Source organism: Rattus norvegicus, chromosome 13 (genome assembly GCF_021556685.1).
Source record: "Rattus norvegicus strain SHRSP/BbbUtx chromosome 13, alternate assembly SHRSP_T2T, whole genome shotgun sequence".
Taxonomy (NCBI): domain Eukaryota; kingdom Metazoa; phylum Chordata; class Mammalia; order Rodentia; family Muridae; genus Rattus; species Rattus norvegicus.
This window is the reverse complement of record NC_141546.1, coordinates 79,235,179-79,249,091: the sequence shown is the minus strand read 5'-3', so window position 1 is coordinate 79,249,091 and position 13,913 is coordinate 79,235,179. Positions and strand designations below refer to the sequence as shown.

Genomic DNA, 13,913 nt, shown 5'->3' with positions numbered 1-13,913 from the left:
GGACTGAACTTAGGTCATCAGTCATCAGACTTGGTGGCAAATGCCTTTACCCAGACATCTTGCTGTCCCCTCTGTAGCAATATTTAAATGAGCATAGGAATGATAAAAGCAAATGTGTGTCTTTCTTGTGGCTTTCTGGGTAGAAATGTGAACAGAGTAGTTTGGAGGTAGACAGTTGATGAGGCACTGACTACAAGATGACGCCACACATTCAACACTGTGAGAGACATTTATTATGTGTCTGCGAAAACAACATAAATTCAGCATCACCAAAAGGCAAATCCCACTCCCACAATTTGGAGTATTATCAAGACAGGGGCCCATGGGAAACGACACACACAATTCTGGTGAGAGCAGCTTCAAACGAAGTCTTTCCTAGGCGGCTTCAGTTGTAGTGGTCGGTGAAGCGGAAAGCCTTGGCCTCGGGCACACTGTACAGGCCGCTCTGCAGTTGTTTGGAGCGCCGAGCTTCCAGTCGGAGCTGCCGCGCTCTCTCTTTGACAGCCTGCTGCTCTGCTATTTTCTCTATCTGTTTCCTTCTGAGCCATCTGTGGGAAGAGTACCATCGGAGTGGGTGTCATATGCTGAGCTTCTCAACCACAAGCACAGAAAACCAACATTTCTGCAATGAAATGCGGTCGAAACACAACCGATAAAGAATCAACTAAACATTAATAGGCTTATTTTCCAGGCTCACGCAAAGAAAGCAATTTACACCTGGGATCAAACCACAAGGTGTGCCTTGTGGTAAAACTGAAAACTTGCTTGGTTTGGTAGTAATCTAACTTACATGAGTTACAAGTCCTATACCTTTTCCAAAATAATCATTTTCTAAGCAAATAACTATTTGCTATATTATAAATAAATTATTCCTTGAAATTAGCATGTAAAACATTAGTTCAGTTAAAAACACTAGCAAGATGCAAAACTGCTGCCTCGTACTTCTTAGCAGGGAACTCTAGAGCCCGTGCCTCTAGGTGGATAAAATGGCCCTTCCTCAAAATGCAAAAGAATCCTAAGCATTAAAGGGATAAAGGAAATCTAAGCATCAAAAGGGAATAAAGGGAGAGTCTTTGCTTAGTTAAAATAACACGAGAACTAACTTTATACACATCAATCTGGTATAGATGTGAATATGGGATATACATACATATGCACAGATATAGTTTTCCAGAAATAAACCCAAACAACTATTAGAATAATCAGAAAGTCATATTTTGGGGGTCCTGAATTGCATTTTACTTTAAGTAAATTAATTACCTATTATAAAACTTTAGGAACAATATCATCACAATGCAAATTTTTTAATAAATCTATTTGCAAAGAAGTATTTAGAAGACAGGCGTTCTAGTGCTGATAGTCATGATTAGATTTTTGGATGATGAAAATATAAATTTGCACTTTTACTTTTATAATAAAAGGTTGACATACAGATAGGGAAAAAATGAGGGGTGGGGAGGGAGAGAGGGAGGCGGGGAGGGAGTGGACATGAGTGGAGCCGATCTTACTCTCCACCTTCCTGAAGGCTACAGCTCTGATGTGGGTGGGACCTGTCTGCTCAGGATCAATGGGGTAACAGATCAGCGGGTGGGGCTAGCTTCTGACCGCTTCAGGCCCCACTTTAACCTACTGTCTAAAGGCCCTCTCGCGGCCCTCTGTTCCTCTCAGAAAGAACAAACACTCCTCTTGCTTTCTCAGCTCCTCAGTCTTCCTTTCTTTCATCTGCTCCTCATGCTTTTTCTTAAGCCATAGTCGAAAAGCTTGCTGTGGGTCTCTGTTCACTTGCTGAGTAGAAAAAAGGGAGAGAGATTTGTTTAATTCAGAGAAACTAAGGCTTCTTCTGAAGCTCCACAAGAACCAAGTCCCCAGCCAGTGTTTTCACACCGATTTCATGGCCTGCATTTCCCATCCTCCACCAACACTGATTATGCTTCAGTGAGGAAGCGTCCCTCTTCCTGAGGAAAAGGGGGGCTGGTGCTCAGGAGCCCTCAGCTGCCATGCTCAGGGTGCTGAGACCCGCCTCCAGCACCACCCCAGTACAAATGGATCAATGGAGAAAGTAGCAGCCCTGGTTTTCAAACTTGGACTCTTTGACAAATCACATCTTTCCCCCCAAAGATACAAGCATATAAAACAAAGAATGGAATGAGTTGAGGGCTTTAAGGTAGTTCCTGAAAGTTTCATGGAGTATAGTTTATGAGTATGCAATTCACTATATTATTTAGCTTTTCCTTAAATTTTAAGTTTTCAGTTAACAGTATCTGTCAGAAGATATTTAACTGCTAGGTACATCTTCAAAACTGTTATTGGGCCTGGAGTAATGGCTCAGTGGCTAAGAGCACTGGCCACTCTTTCTGAGGACCCAAGTTACATGGCAGCTTATAACCATGTTGTATCTCCAGTCCCAATGGCATCCACTGCCCTCTACTGGCCTCCACAGACACTGCACACACGTGGTGAACAGACAGACATGCAGACAAAACACCCATACACATAAAATAAATATTTAAAACAATGAAACTATAATTATTGCTGAATGCACACATATACTCATGATTTTACATACTTTTAATATAGTATTTATCACTCCATAGTTAACATTTATTTTGTATTTCCGGAGTTCTTAACATTTATTTGTGTGTGTGTCTGTACATGCACATATTTATAGGTGTCTGTGAAGAAAAGCATTAGCTTCCCTAAGTTTTAGTCACAGGCAGTTGTGAGTCACCTGACATGGGCGCTGGGAAACCCACTGGGATCCTCTGCCATGCTCTATGAATTTTCTATAAGGCAGAGTATCCTTGTTTTGGTTGAAACTGTACTCCTGTGCATGAGACAGCAAATGCCACCTAATTAGCAACAGTGAGCATTTATTTTGGATACGTGACTTCATAGTATCTCTTTGGTTTAGAGTTTGTATCATTTTTCATATGCCATGGCCATCTGTAGGATCGACTTCCTGTTATGTCCTTTCCTGGTTTTTTTTCAACTGGGACACTGAAAGTTTTGCTCTAACAAAATAAATCCTGAAGATACCAATAATATTTGTAATAATTTTGAAATCCCTAATTAGGCTTTCATGGAATTTTTATTAAAAGTAACTTTTAGGAATTCCTATTCATTGTTTTAGGTTATGTGTGTCTGTGCACATCTGTGTGTAGGCATGTGCATGTGTGTGGTGTCTGCACCTATCCGAAGCATCAGACACCTTGTAAGTCACAGCAATCATAAGGCACATGCCGGTGCTGAGGACTGAACCTAGGCTCTCTGAAAGAGCAACTGGTGTTCTTGGCTCCTGAGTTCCCTCTTCAGTCCTGAGAAAAATCAATTCTGAGTGGCCACGTTGGCCAGGGAAGCAGGAGGGCTAACTGAAGATCCTCACCTCTCCGTCAGTAAATCCAGATCCCCCAGTCTCAGCCCCAGGTCGGTAGCAGAACAGCTGTTGATGCTTCCCTTTCTCCTTGACCCCATTTCCAGAGGATCACACAGAATCTTCTACAGCAGCCTCCATCACTACCTCACGCCTTTGTCTCAGTCACCACCTCCCATAGGCATTCCCTGGGAACCCATCAGCCATGCAGACCATGAAAGAAATAGGCAATCTTCAGATCTTCACTCTCCCTCCGCTCCAAATCTAATCGCCCAGTCTTATCCCCAGCTCTGTAGCCAACTGTGGTGGCCCCTCCTCCCTCTCTGGCCTTTCTGGGTACTCGGCACAGATGCAGACACACCACACGTATGAAGAATAAAGAATGCAGAGTTTCCAGCAGAGTTCACTGGAAAAGGGAAATGAGAAGGGACTTGAAGTTCTTATGTCTGTGCCAGGGAACACTGGCCTCCCTTTTAACAAACCCCTCTCTTCAAACCTCATAGTTGAGGAACCTGTTGAAGGCTTCACCTCATGCTACGGATTAGCCAGTCTAGCCTCTCTCTCCTCACTTCCTACTCCTGAGGTGGAACAGGAAGTTCCAAGTCCTGAGCATGACTTGGTGTCTACAGGTCAGCTCTCATCCAGAAGCCCCCTGAGAGCTAGACCTTTAGAACCAGACACACACGACTCAGGGAACCGCAGGAATGAGGTACTCTCTGTCAGCAACTGGAACCAAGGACGACCCACTAAGCATTGCTTCTCTTCCAGGATCTACACAGGATTTTAGGGGAGTTCTGAGCCAAGAACTCAGGACACAACCAGTATTCATATCTTTGTTATTATATCACAATTACAAACCTGTACTCACATACAAGCATGGATATTACTGATCTGAAGACAAACTGAGATGATAAATCACACACAGTGTTACTAATCTGTAGCAAATACATCACTCATTCTGTTGTAGGAACTAGAAGTTGTTTTGAACTTGGGAAGATGACTGGCCATGACAAAAATTTTACTTTGAACACTCAAAAGTCTTAAATTCTACTCTTAAAAAAAAAAATCCAGGGCTGGAGAGATGGCTCGGCGGTTAAGAGCACCAACTGCTCTTCCAGAGGTCCTGAGTTCAAATCCCAGCAACCACATGGTGGCTCACGACCATCTGTAATGGGATCTGATGCCCTCTTCTGGTGTGTCTGAAGACAGTGACAGTGTACTCACATACGTAAAATAAATGAATAAATGTTTAAAGAAGAAGAAGATGAACTCCGTCTGTACCCTCCTCCCCCCACCCCGCGCAGGCTCACTCACTCTGCTGCTCATGTCTTCGATCTGCTTCGCTCGCTGAACTCGCCGCATTTCTACCACCTGCTCTCTCTTCTTCTGCAGCCATGCTTTAAACACCATCTCGTTCTCCTTTTTCTTCTCATTCTCCTCCTCTAGCTTACGCTGTTCTTCCTAGTGGGGGTGGGGGTAACAGGGTGTTAGTGGGAAATTCATCAAGCTGGACATGATGTATTTTGACTTCTGAAAGTAGGGTTCCCTGCCTCAAAACTTTCCACATGAAAACTGCTCCACTTTCTTTCACATTAGGGGCCTCCAATTAACTTAAAAGGGAAACGGAAGTTCTGGAGAGCAGTTGAGCCAGAGAAGTATGTAGTTACATGGTGTCCATTACATGCCATTGGGACTGTGTGTATCCTGTGTCTACCCTTAGGTTAGTCTTGGTACCAATTAATTAAATCACAACACTTTTAAGAAGTATTCTAAATTGCTTGAGCATTTTTCCATTATTGCTAAATTAGTTGTGATGATGGTCCAGTAGTTATGAAGGAAAATATTTCACTCACTTAGAAATACATGGGACAAAATTGAAACAGATGGAGCACTAAATTCCTTCTATGAAGCCACAATTACTCTTAAACCTAAACCACACAAAGACCCAACAAAGAAAGAGAACTTCAGACCAATTTCCCTTATGAATATCGATGCAAAAATACTCAATAAAATTCTGGCAAACCGAATCCAAGAGCACACCAAAACAATCATCCACCATGATCAAGTAGGCTTCATCCCAGGCATGCAGGGATGGTTTAATATACAGAAAACCATCAACGTGATCCATTATATAAACAAACTGAAAGAACAAAACCACATGATCATTTCATTAGATGCTGAGAAAGCATTTGACAAAATTCAACACCCCTTCATGATAAAAGTCCTGGAAAGAATAGGAATTCAAGGCCCATACCTAAACATAGTAAAAGCCATATACAGCAAACCAGTTGCTAACATTAAACTAAATGGAGAGAAACTTGAAGCAATCCCACTAAAATCAGGGACTAGACAAGGCTGCCCACTCTCTCCCTACTTATTCAATATAGTTCTTGAAGTTCTAGCCAGAGCAATCAGACAACAAAAGGAGACCAAGGGGATACAGATCGGAAAAGAAGAAGTCAAAATATCACTATTTGCAGATGATATGATAGTATATTTAAGCGATCCCAAAAATTCCACCAGAGAACTACTAAAGCTGATAAACACCTTCAGCAAAGTGGCTGGGTATAAATTAACTCAAATAAATCAGTAGCCTTCCTCTACACAAAAAAGAAACAAGCCGAGAAAGAAATTAGGGAAACAACAACATTCATAATAGTCCCAAATAATATAAAGTACCTCAGTGTGACTTTAACCAAGCAAGTGAAAGATCTGTATGATAAGAACTTCAAGCCTCTGAAGAAAGAAATTGAAGAAGACCTCAGAAGATGGAAAGATCTCCCATGCTCATGGATTGGCAGGATTAATATAGTAAAAATGGCCATTTTACTAAAAGCGATCTACAGATTCAATGCAATCCCTGTCAAAATACCAATCCAATTCTTCAAAGAGTTAGACAGAACAATTTGCAAATTCATCTGGAATAACAAAAAACCCAGGATAGTGAAAACTATCCTCAACAATAAAAGGACTCCTGGCGGAATCACTATCCCTGAACTCATGCAGTATTACAGAACAATAGTGATAAAAACTGCGTGATATTGGTACAGAGACAGACAGATAGACCAATGGAACAGAATTGAAGACCCAGAAATGAACCCACACACCTATGGTCACTTGATTTTTGACAAAGGAGCCAAAACCATCCAATGGAAGAAAGATAGCATTTTCAGCAAATGGTGCTGGTTCAACTGGAGGTCAACATGTAGAAGAATGCAGATCGACCCATGCTTATCACCCTGTACAAAGCTTAAGTCCAAGTGGATCAAGGACCTCCACATCAAACCAGATACACTCAAACTAATAACCCTATTAAATAACCCTATTAAAAATGGGGTTCAGAGCTAAACAAAGAATTCACAGCTGAGGAATGCCAAATGGCTGAGAAACACCTAAAGAAATGTTCAACATCTTTAGTCATAAGGGAAATGCAAATCAAAACAACCCTGAGATTTCACCTCACACCAGTGAGAATGGCTAAGATCAAAAACTCAGGTGACAGCAAATGCTGGCGAGGATGTGGAGAAAGAGGAATACTCCATTGTTGGTGGGATTGCAGACTGGTACAACCATTCTGGAAATCAGTCTGGAGGTTCCTCAGAAAATTGGACATTGAACTACCTGAGGACCCAGCTATACCTCTCTTGGGCATATACCCAAAAGATGCCCCAACATATAACAAAGACACGTGCTCCACTATGTTCATAGCAGCCTTATTTATAATAGCCAGAAGCTGGAAAGAATCCAGATGCCCTTCAACAGAGGAATGGATACAGAAAATGTGGTACATCTACACAATGGAATATTACTCAGCTATCAAAAACAATGACTTTATGAAATTCATAGGCAAATGGAGGGAACTGGAAAATATCATCCTGAGTGAGGTAACCCAATCACAGAAAAACACACATAGTATGCACTCATTGATAAGTGGCTATTAGCCCAAATGCTTGAATTGCCCTAGATGCACAGAACACATGAAACTCAAGACGGATGATCAAAATGTGAATGCTTCACTCCTTCTTTAAAAGGGGAACAAGAATACCCTTGGCAGGGAATAGAGAGGCAAAGATTAAAACAGACACAGAAGGAACACCCATTCAGAGCCTGCCCCACATGTGGCCCATACATATACAGCCACCCAATTAGACAAGATGGATGAAGCAAAGAAGTGCAGACCGACAGGAGCCGGATGTAGATTGCTCCTGAGAGACACAGCCAGAATACAGCAAATACAGAGGCGAATGCCAGCAGCAAACCACTGAACTGAGAATAGGTCCCCCGTTGAAGGAATCAGAGAAAGAACTGGAAGAGCTTGAAGGGGCTCAAGACCCCATATGTACAACAATGCCAAGCAACCAGAGCTTCCAGGGACTAAGCCACTACCTAAAGACTATACATGGACTGACCCTGGACTCTGACCTCATAGGTAGCAATGAATATCCTAGTAAGAGCACCAGTGGAAGGGGAAGCCCTGGGTCCTGCTAAGACTGAACCCCCAGTGAACATGATTGTTGGGGGGAGGGCGGTAATGGGGGAGAGGATGGGGAGGGGAACAGTCATAGAGAAGGGGAGGGGGAGGGGTTAGGGGGACGTTGCCCTGGAAACCGGGAAAGGGAATAACAATCGAAATGTAAATAAGAAATACGCAAGTTAATAAAGAAAAGTGAAAAAAAAAGAAAGAGATATGTGGGAAATACCTGTGGAAGACACAGAATGTGGCCCATGCCTTGTTTTAAAGTCATGTTAACTCATGCTGGGGTGTAGCTCAGAGAGCTGATGGAGCACTCCCTGAGGAGCCTGGGTCCTCCCCTCAGAACGGCACGGTACTAAGATTAAAGCAGTAGCTGAATAAATAAAATACTTTAGTTTAAAAAATAAAAAAGAACCGGAGTAAGAGACCAAGTTTGAGTGTCCTACTGCTGATAGAGGAGTTCACTATAATTTTATAGGCGTTTTGAATTTTTGATTGAAATGTTTTCAGGTTATACAAAGCAGCATTTTTGCTATCAGAAGCGCACAGTGGCAGTTATTTACAAAAATGAGTTCTCTCTTAATCATTCAGTGACTGTTACAAAAAGAAGTTATCTAAACCTGAAGGAAGTTGCCTCCATCCATCCTGCAGAACTGTAAGGTAGTCTCAGCAGTCAGAGAACAGAGCACAGTGAACTCTGAACTACACCAGTTGTGAGCCAGGCTGCCATCACCCTGCGGCAACTTGGCCAAGGCATCTGACCTCGTCCTCAATGGCCTCATCATCTGACATCTCGGAGGGATTTATACAATTTCAGCATGGATATTAGCCTCTCCTCCCCAATCCCCAGAACAGGGGACGGAGCCAAGAGCTGCGGGCATGCTAGGCACCATTCTACCACCGAGCTGCTTCGGCCTCAACAAACTCCACCCTCAGTCCAAAACTGCAGTCCCCGAAATCAAGAAATTATAGACACCACAGCAATGGGGCTGCGAGCTTACCTGTCTCCTACTTTGTGCCTTCGCTCTTTCACAGAAATAAAATCTGTGTCTCGCCTAGCTCAGTGTGTGCTTTCAAGTCTCACGTGCCTGTCATGTCTGAGACCAGCCTGGGTCTAACACAGAGGTTCTGCTATCTTTTGTGATGTCTACAGGAAAGGATCAAGGTAATGGCAGTGCTCCCCACTCCCTCAACATTTACCTCAGTGATTTAACGTGAAAGTCAGTAAGAGGCAACAACTCCTGGTTATTTTGAACCATTCCTGTCTTGTGACACTGATCAAACATGAAATATACTCTTCTTTCCACACACGTGCCCACTGCCTTCTTACCTCCCTCTTCAGCCTTTCACGCTTTCGTTCTAGCTGTTTCTGGAGTTCCTTCTGTCTTGGTGAAAGACAGTATGTCGAGGTCACTGGAGAGACACCCGCTGACTGTATCCTGTGACTGGATCTCCTGGTTTTTTTATTTAGATCTGGGTTGGCAGCAGAGCTTGGACGGTTCTTGGGGTTGGCTGGTGGCTGAGGGACTTGAGCCAATGGCTCTCCTGCTTGAGAGAGAGTCATGATGTGAATCTTTGCCTCGGGCTCTTCTTTCTTGATGCCGCCGACAGACAGGTTGGCAGACCTGAGGGGCAACTGTGAGGACTCATGTTCCATACCATTAGCACTGCTAATGGGGGGCAGGAACCCCTGACTCTCAATGTCCTGTAGGTTCATAAGTTCAAACTTCCCATCTCTTTCCACCAGTATCTTCCTATCGTTTTCTTCACAGCCGCCATTAGTAACTGACATGAGCATACTCTCTTGGCCTAAGTCACCAGAAATACATAACTGTGACAGTTTTCCAGACATATTGGTCTCGTTTTCTAAGAGAACTTTACAAGTGTCACTGTCTTCTAAAGGTGGGACTTCCAGATCAACTAATTTGTCTTTGAACTTCAGTTTCCGCTCCCTTTTATCATTCACAGGTTCCTGAGTCTGTAGAAGCTTGTTAGCCTCTATAATTTTCTCCATAATGTATCTCCTTACTTCCTCATCCTCTTCATCCTCCAGGTCTTTCTGGTTTTCTGGTTTGGAGTCCTGGAAGGAGTTCTCACTGTCTGAGTCTGATATGGGATCCAACGGCTGAATACTCGGGACAGAAATGAAGTCATTTCTTCTGGGCAAGGCCTCATCCTTTGGAGGTTTATCTGGATCAGAGAGCTGTGGGCCGAGTTCTGTTTCTGTTTCCTTCTCTTTTAATTCCTGGTCAAGATCGTCTTCCTTCTTGCAAGCCACCTTTAAAACAAACACGTGAGAGTTTACTCTCCAGTACAATTCTATTCATTTACTTGGAGGACAAGTGAGACAGATTGCTCTTGTGTTCGTGTGGTTTATTTTATACAGGGGAACTTAGGAGCTTCTGGCCTCACTTCACTCACAGCGTTCTAGCCCATCTCTCTGAGCTCCTCTGAGAAGCATGAGGGAACAGTGAGTCCTCATTATCGTCACTGACACTGCAGCCCTGCACCTCACTGCTTGAGCTACTTCAGCTGCAAGGCCCGGGTTCAGCTTCACCTCCCAGGAAACCCCTGCCTCCGCCACTCACGCTGGGGCTTCCTGGGTACATGAAACTCTCTTCTCATGGCTGCTTAGGAAAAACTTCAGTGGTGTCATTTTTTCAAATATTCTACTGCATTTCTTTTTCTCCACCGAGTAACAAATCAAGGTGGAGTTTAGTTGGTAAAACCTGCTGCCTTCGTTTCCTCAAATTCTTTCTGCTCACTCGCTGGAATCCAGATAACTATTCTTGCTAGCCTTCTAAAGTCACTGCACTCAACACCCCAGGCACACTTCGTTACTCCCTCGCTTAGTCACTCTAATATCAACACACACAAATTATATATGAATCTATGCACTGTGTGTGGGTGCGTGTGCGTGTGCGTGTGCGTGTAACCGGAGGAACCAGGAAAGGGTCATTTTCCCTGACTTTCCCCTCCCGTATCTGATTACCCGCACAGGATCCTGGTTAATTACAGTTCAGACCAGCCCCTTATTTTTTCCCTATCTACACTACTCTGAAGTGTTAATTTTGTCTTAAGGTTTCAACTATGAGCTGCGAGATTTTATTTTTAAAGGGTTTATTTATATTAAAAGTATAAACCTGGGGCTGTGGAGAGATGGCTCAGTGGTTAAGAGCACTGACTGCTCTTCCAGAGGTCCTGAGTTCAATTCCCAGCAACCACATGGTGGCTCACAACCAACTGTGATCTGATGCCCTCCTCTGGTGTGTCTGAAGACAGTGACAGTGTACTCATATACATAAAAATAAATAAATCTAAAACAAAAAATATAAACCCATGATTCTTTTTAGAATCATGTTATTTAGATTAAAATTTCATTATCATTTGAGCTTTGTCAAATGCATTTTAATTCCCATCCTGTCATTCACCCAAACATTAAGACATAGTGTTTAAACCGTCCAATGTCCAAGGCAAGGATAAGGGTATTTGTTCAATATGCATAAAAGGATGCTGTGAGGTTTAGACAAGATAGCAGGAGTGAAAACCTTCACAGCTGTGAAATGCTTTCCTGATGTAAGAGCCAAGCACTCTATTGGTGTAATTCCCCTGGTGCTATTGGCGTGATTACCAGGCATGCTATTTGTACTTGTACCTCTATCATGCTGCCATTACTCTTCTCTTTATCATTGATCAACCACTCCAGGTCCTTTTCAAAGTCATCTTCATATTCTCCACTCTCTTTTGAATCAATACCTTTATCTTCATCCATTTTTTTCACTTGTCAATGAATAATGCTCTAAGGTTTTAAAAGATAAAAGGTCTATGTTAAGCCAGTTTAGAGGTGGAGTGGGCACAAAGATCTACGCTGCAAGGTAAGCTGATTACCACACGGAGACGTGTAACAGGAAGTGTTCAGAGTAGACGTGTTTGTACACTCCCCCCCCACCCGGTGGCAACACATTTCCATAGCAGAGAGTCCTAACAACCCTGCCACCTGTCCCCAACCCTCCTAGCCCTAATCTAGGAAATCTCTAAGTTAGTAAGAAAATGGAGCTTGGAACAGGATTTTTCTCCATCCCCTGCCAATTAGTAAAACTCTTCTTCAACAGATGATAGTCTACATTCTACTTAGTGTTTAGATATTTGGATAAATAAGGACTCAGTTAACTGGACAGTAATCATTACTAAACTATTCCTTGTATTCTTTCCAGACATTCTTTTATATAAAACAGGCCTTCTTGCAAAAACATAGGTAACCATAGATAAACCAGCATCCACCTTCAAGACATACACTGTCTGCTGAACTACTAGTGAAAATGGGTACACTGTGAATGACACAGAATAAAATAAAATTTTCTACAAACCAAAAGGCATCCCAAAACCACACTCGTTTTCACACTCATTAGTCCTTGGCATCATTAGCTTTCTTTTCACAGAAGAGATACTGAAACTAAGATTTTACCTTGCTGCTAAAAGAAAACTTTCCTAGGACTAACTCCTCAATGTTTTCCCAGAGTCTTATATCAAACATAACTCTGAGCTCGTAAACAATAAATATGAAATAGCTCATACTTCTGAGCTCATACATGACTCTAGTAAGTACGTGTTATTCCTTATAAAAAATATCACCTATGTGAAAGCTAAAATGCTAAATTCAAAACCAGAACCAGTATAACAAACAAAAATATATCAGATATATTAGGAGCTATTAAAAATCACAGAAATATGTTTTTTAAAAGGCATAGGTAAAGTAAATGAAAAATAAATGAGGTTGGATCAACTCTGAAGTGTAATTGAATTTCCATAATTTCCGAAGGAAACATTCCCACTGGTTCTACTGTGAGCAAACAAACTCTTGTTGCCAAGTCCCTTAAGCCTTTCAAATGAGTCACAGGGCATTCAACCCCCTCGGCTTTCATCACCAGGGTACTGTCTACGTGATACGCATGCCAACACACGAGAATAAAATGGCATCTTCCATGAACCAAATTTCTTAGCATTTTCTATTTTATTACTGTGATTGTTTCACACATTTAGAATGTCAAGTTTATCATCGTATCTACGTAAGTAGTTAGGACCAGATCAATAGTTAGACTGCAGTGACGGAAATTAGTCCCTTCCTCTTAAGTGTGTGAAAAACCCTGAGTGTCTAAAGAAATGTGGGTCCAAACCATGTTCACAGATGCACATTCTATTGATAACTTTCTCACCAGATAAAAAATGTTTAAAAATACCTTAACCTGATAATTCTATTCCACCTTTACCATATCTAACCTTTTAAACGATATTTGTTGGAACACCAAGAAACAAAAGAATAAACAGTAAAGAGAAGGTCTTTCCATATAAAATAAGCATTTAGCAAAAAACTTATTTCAAAAAGCAGTTAAGCAAATTTCCACAGCTCTAAGAAACTATCAGGTCCATCCTTCCTGCTGCATCCCGACAAGGCTGTGGTGCTGTGGAATTTTTTTTTTTTAATTACAATCTGTTACAAGCGCCGACAGGAATATTTAACAAAATTAGGTAAAAATTTGAATTCTTACTGAGCGTCTTAAGCACTAACTGAATGGATAGCATGCTATGTGTGAAGCTAACATTTCAGGAGTGATTTCTTTTCTTCCACTAAAGCTACCATTCGCTTTCTTAAACTTTGAGAAGGGAAATAACAGGACAAAAACTCTCTCCTTGTGCATGATGAAGTGATACTGTGCCAGGCTGGGGAGATCCTGGGGCTTATGACCGCTTGCTTCACCCACCTCCCTCCCACCTCACCCAGACGTTTATCCTCTCCCTGCTCCTGCCACCTGTCTGCCTGTCCTTCCTCCTCTCCCGCTAAATCCCCTCCTGCCTGTGGAAGATGCAGCGGCTGGGGTCACAGAGATGGCCGCAGGAACTCTCTTCTCCTTTTCTAAGCTCTGACAACGAGGCAACGGTGACAACCCTGGGCCTGCTCCTGAAGCAGCCAGCACCCGGGTGCCATGGCAACGGCGCGTCTCTGCGGACTTCTTCCGGGCTTTCCACTATTGAAGCAAGCTAGGATCGCGCGCAGGCGCAGAACGAACCCCC

The 13,913-nt window shown here is 42.6% G+C and overlaps 1 protein-coding gene across 1 annotated transcript; it reads right to left on the bottom strand.

The window, feature by feature from the left end:
• Positions 1–213: 213 nt before the first annotated feature.
• Ccdc181 (coiled-coil domain containing 181) lies at positions 214–13,858 on the bottom strand. Its single transcript, NM_001014131.1, has 6 exons — positions 13,696–13,858; positions 11,500–11,643; positions 9,175–10,122; positions 4,685–4,831; positions 1,631–1,785; positions 214–548 (listed from the first exon to the last, which is right to left on the bottom strand). The coding sequence occupies exons 2-6, from the start codon at positions 11,614–11,616 to the stop codon at positions 386–388; spliced, it is 1,530 nt and encodes a 509-aa protein (NP_001014153.1). The 5' UTR covers positions 11,617–11,643; positions 13,696–13,858; the 3' UTR covers positions 214–385.
• Between the last annotated feature and the right edge of the window lie 55 nt (positions 13,859–13,913).

Excerpts from the sequence above, each read along its gene's own strand:
- Ccdc181 (NM_001014131.1), bottom strand. The coding sequence starts at position 11,616 with ATGGATGAAGATAAAGGTATTGATTCAAAAGAGAGTGGAGAATATGAA. Across the intron at positions 10,123-11,499 it reads GTAATGGCAGCATGATAGAG|GTGGCTTGCAAGAAGGAAGA; the intron begins GTACAAGTACAA and ends TTTGTTTTAAAG. Across the intron at positions 549-1,630 it reads CGCGAGAGGGCCTTTAGACA|ATGGCTCAGAAGGAAACAGA; the intron begins GTAGGTTAAAGT and ends CTCTTCCCACAG.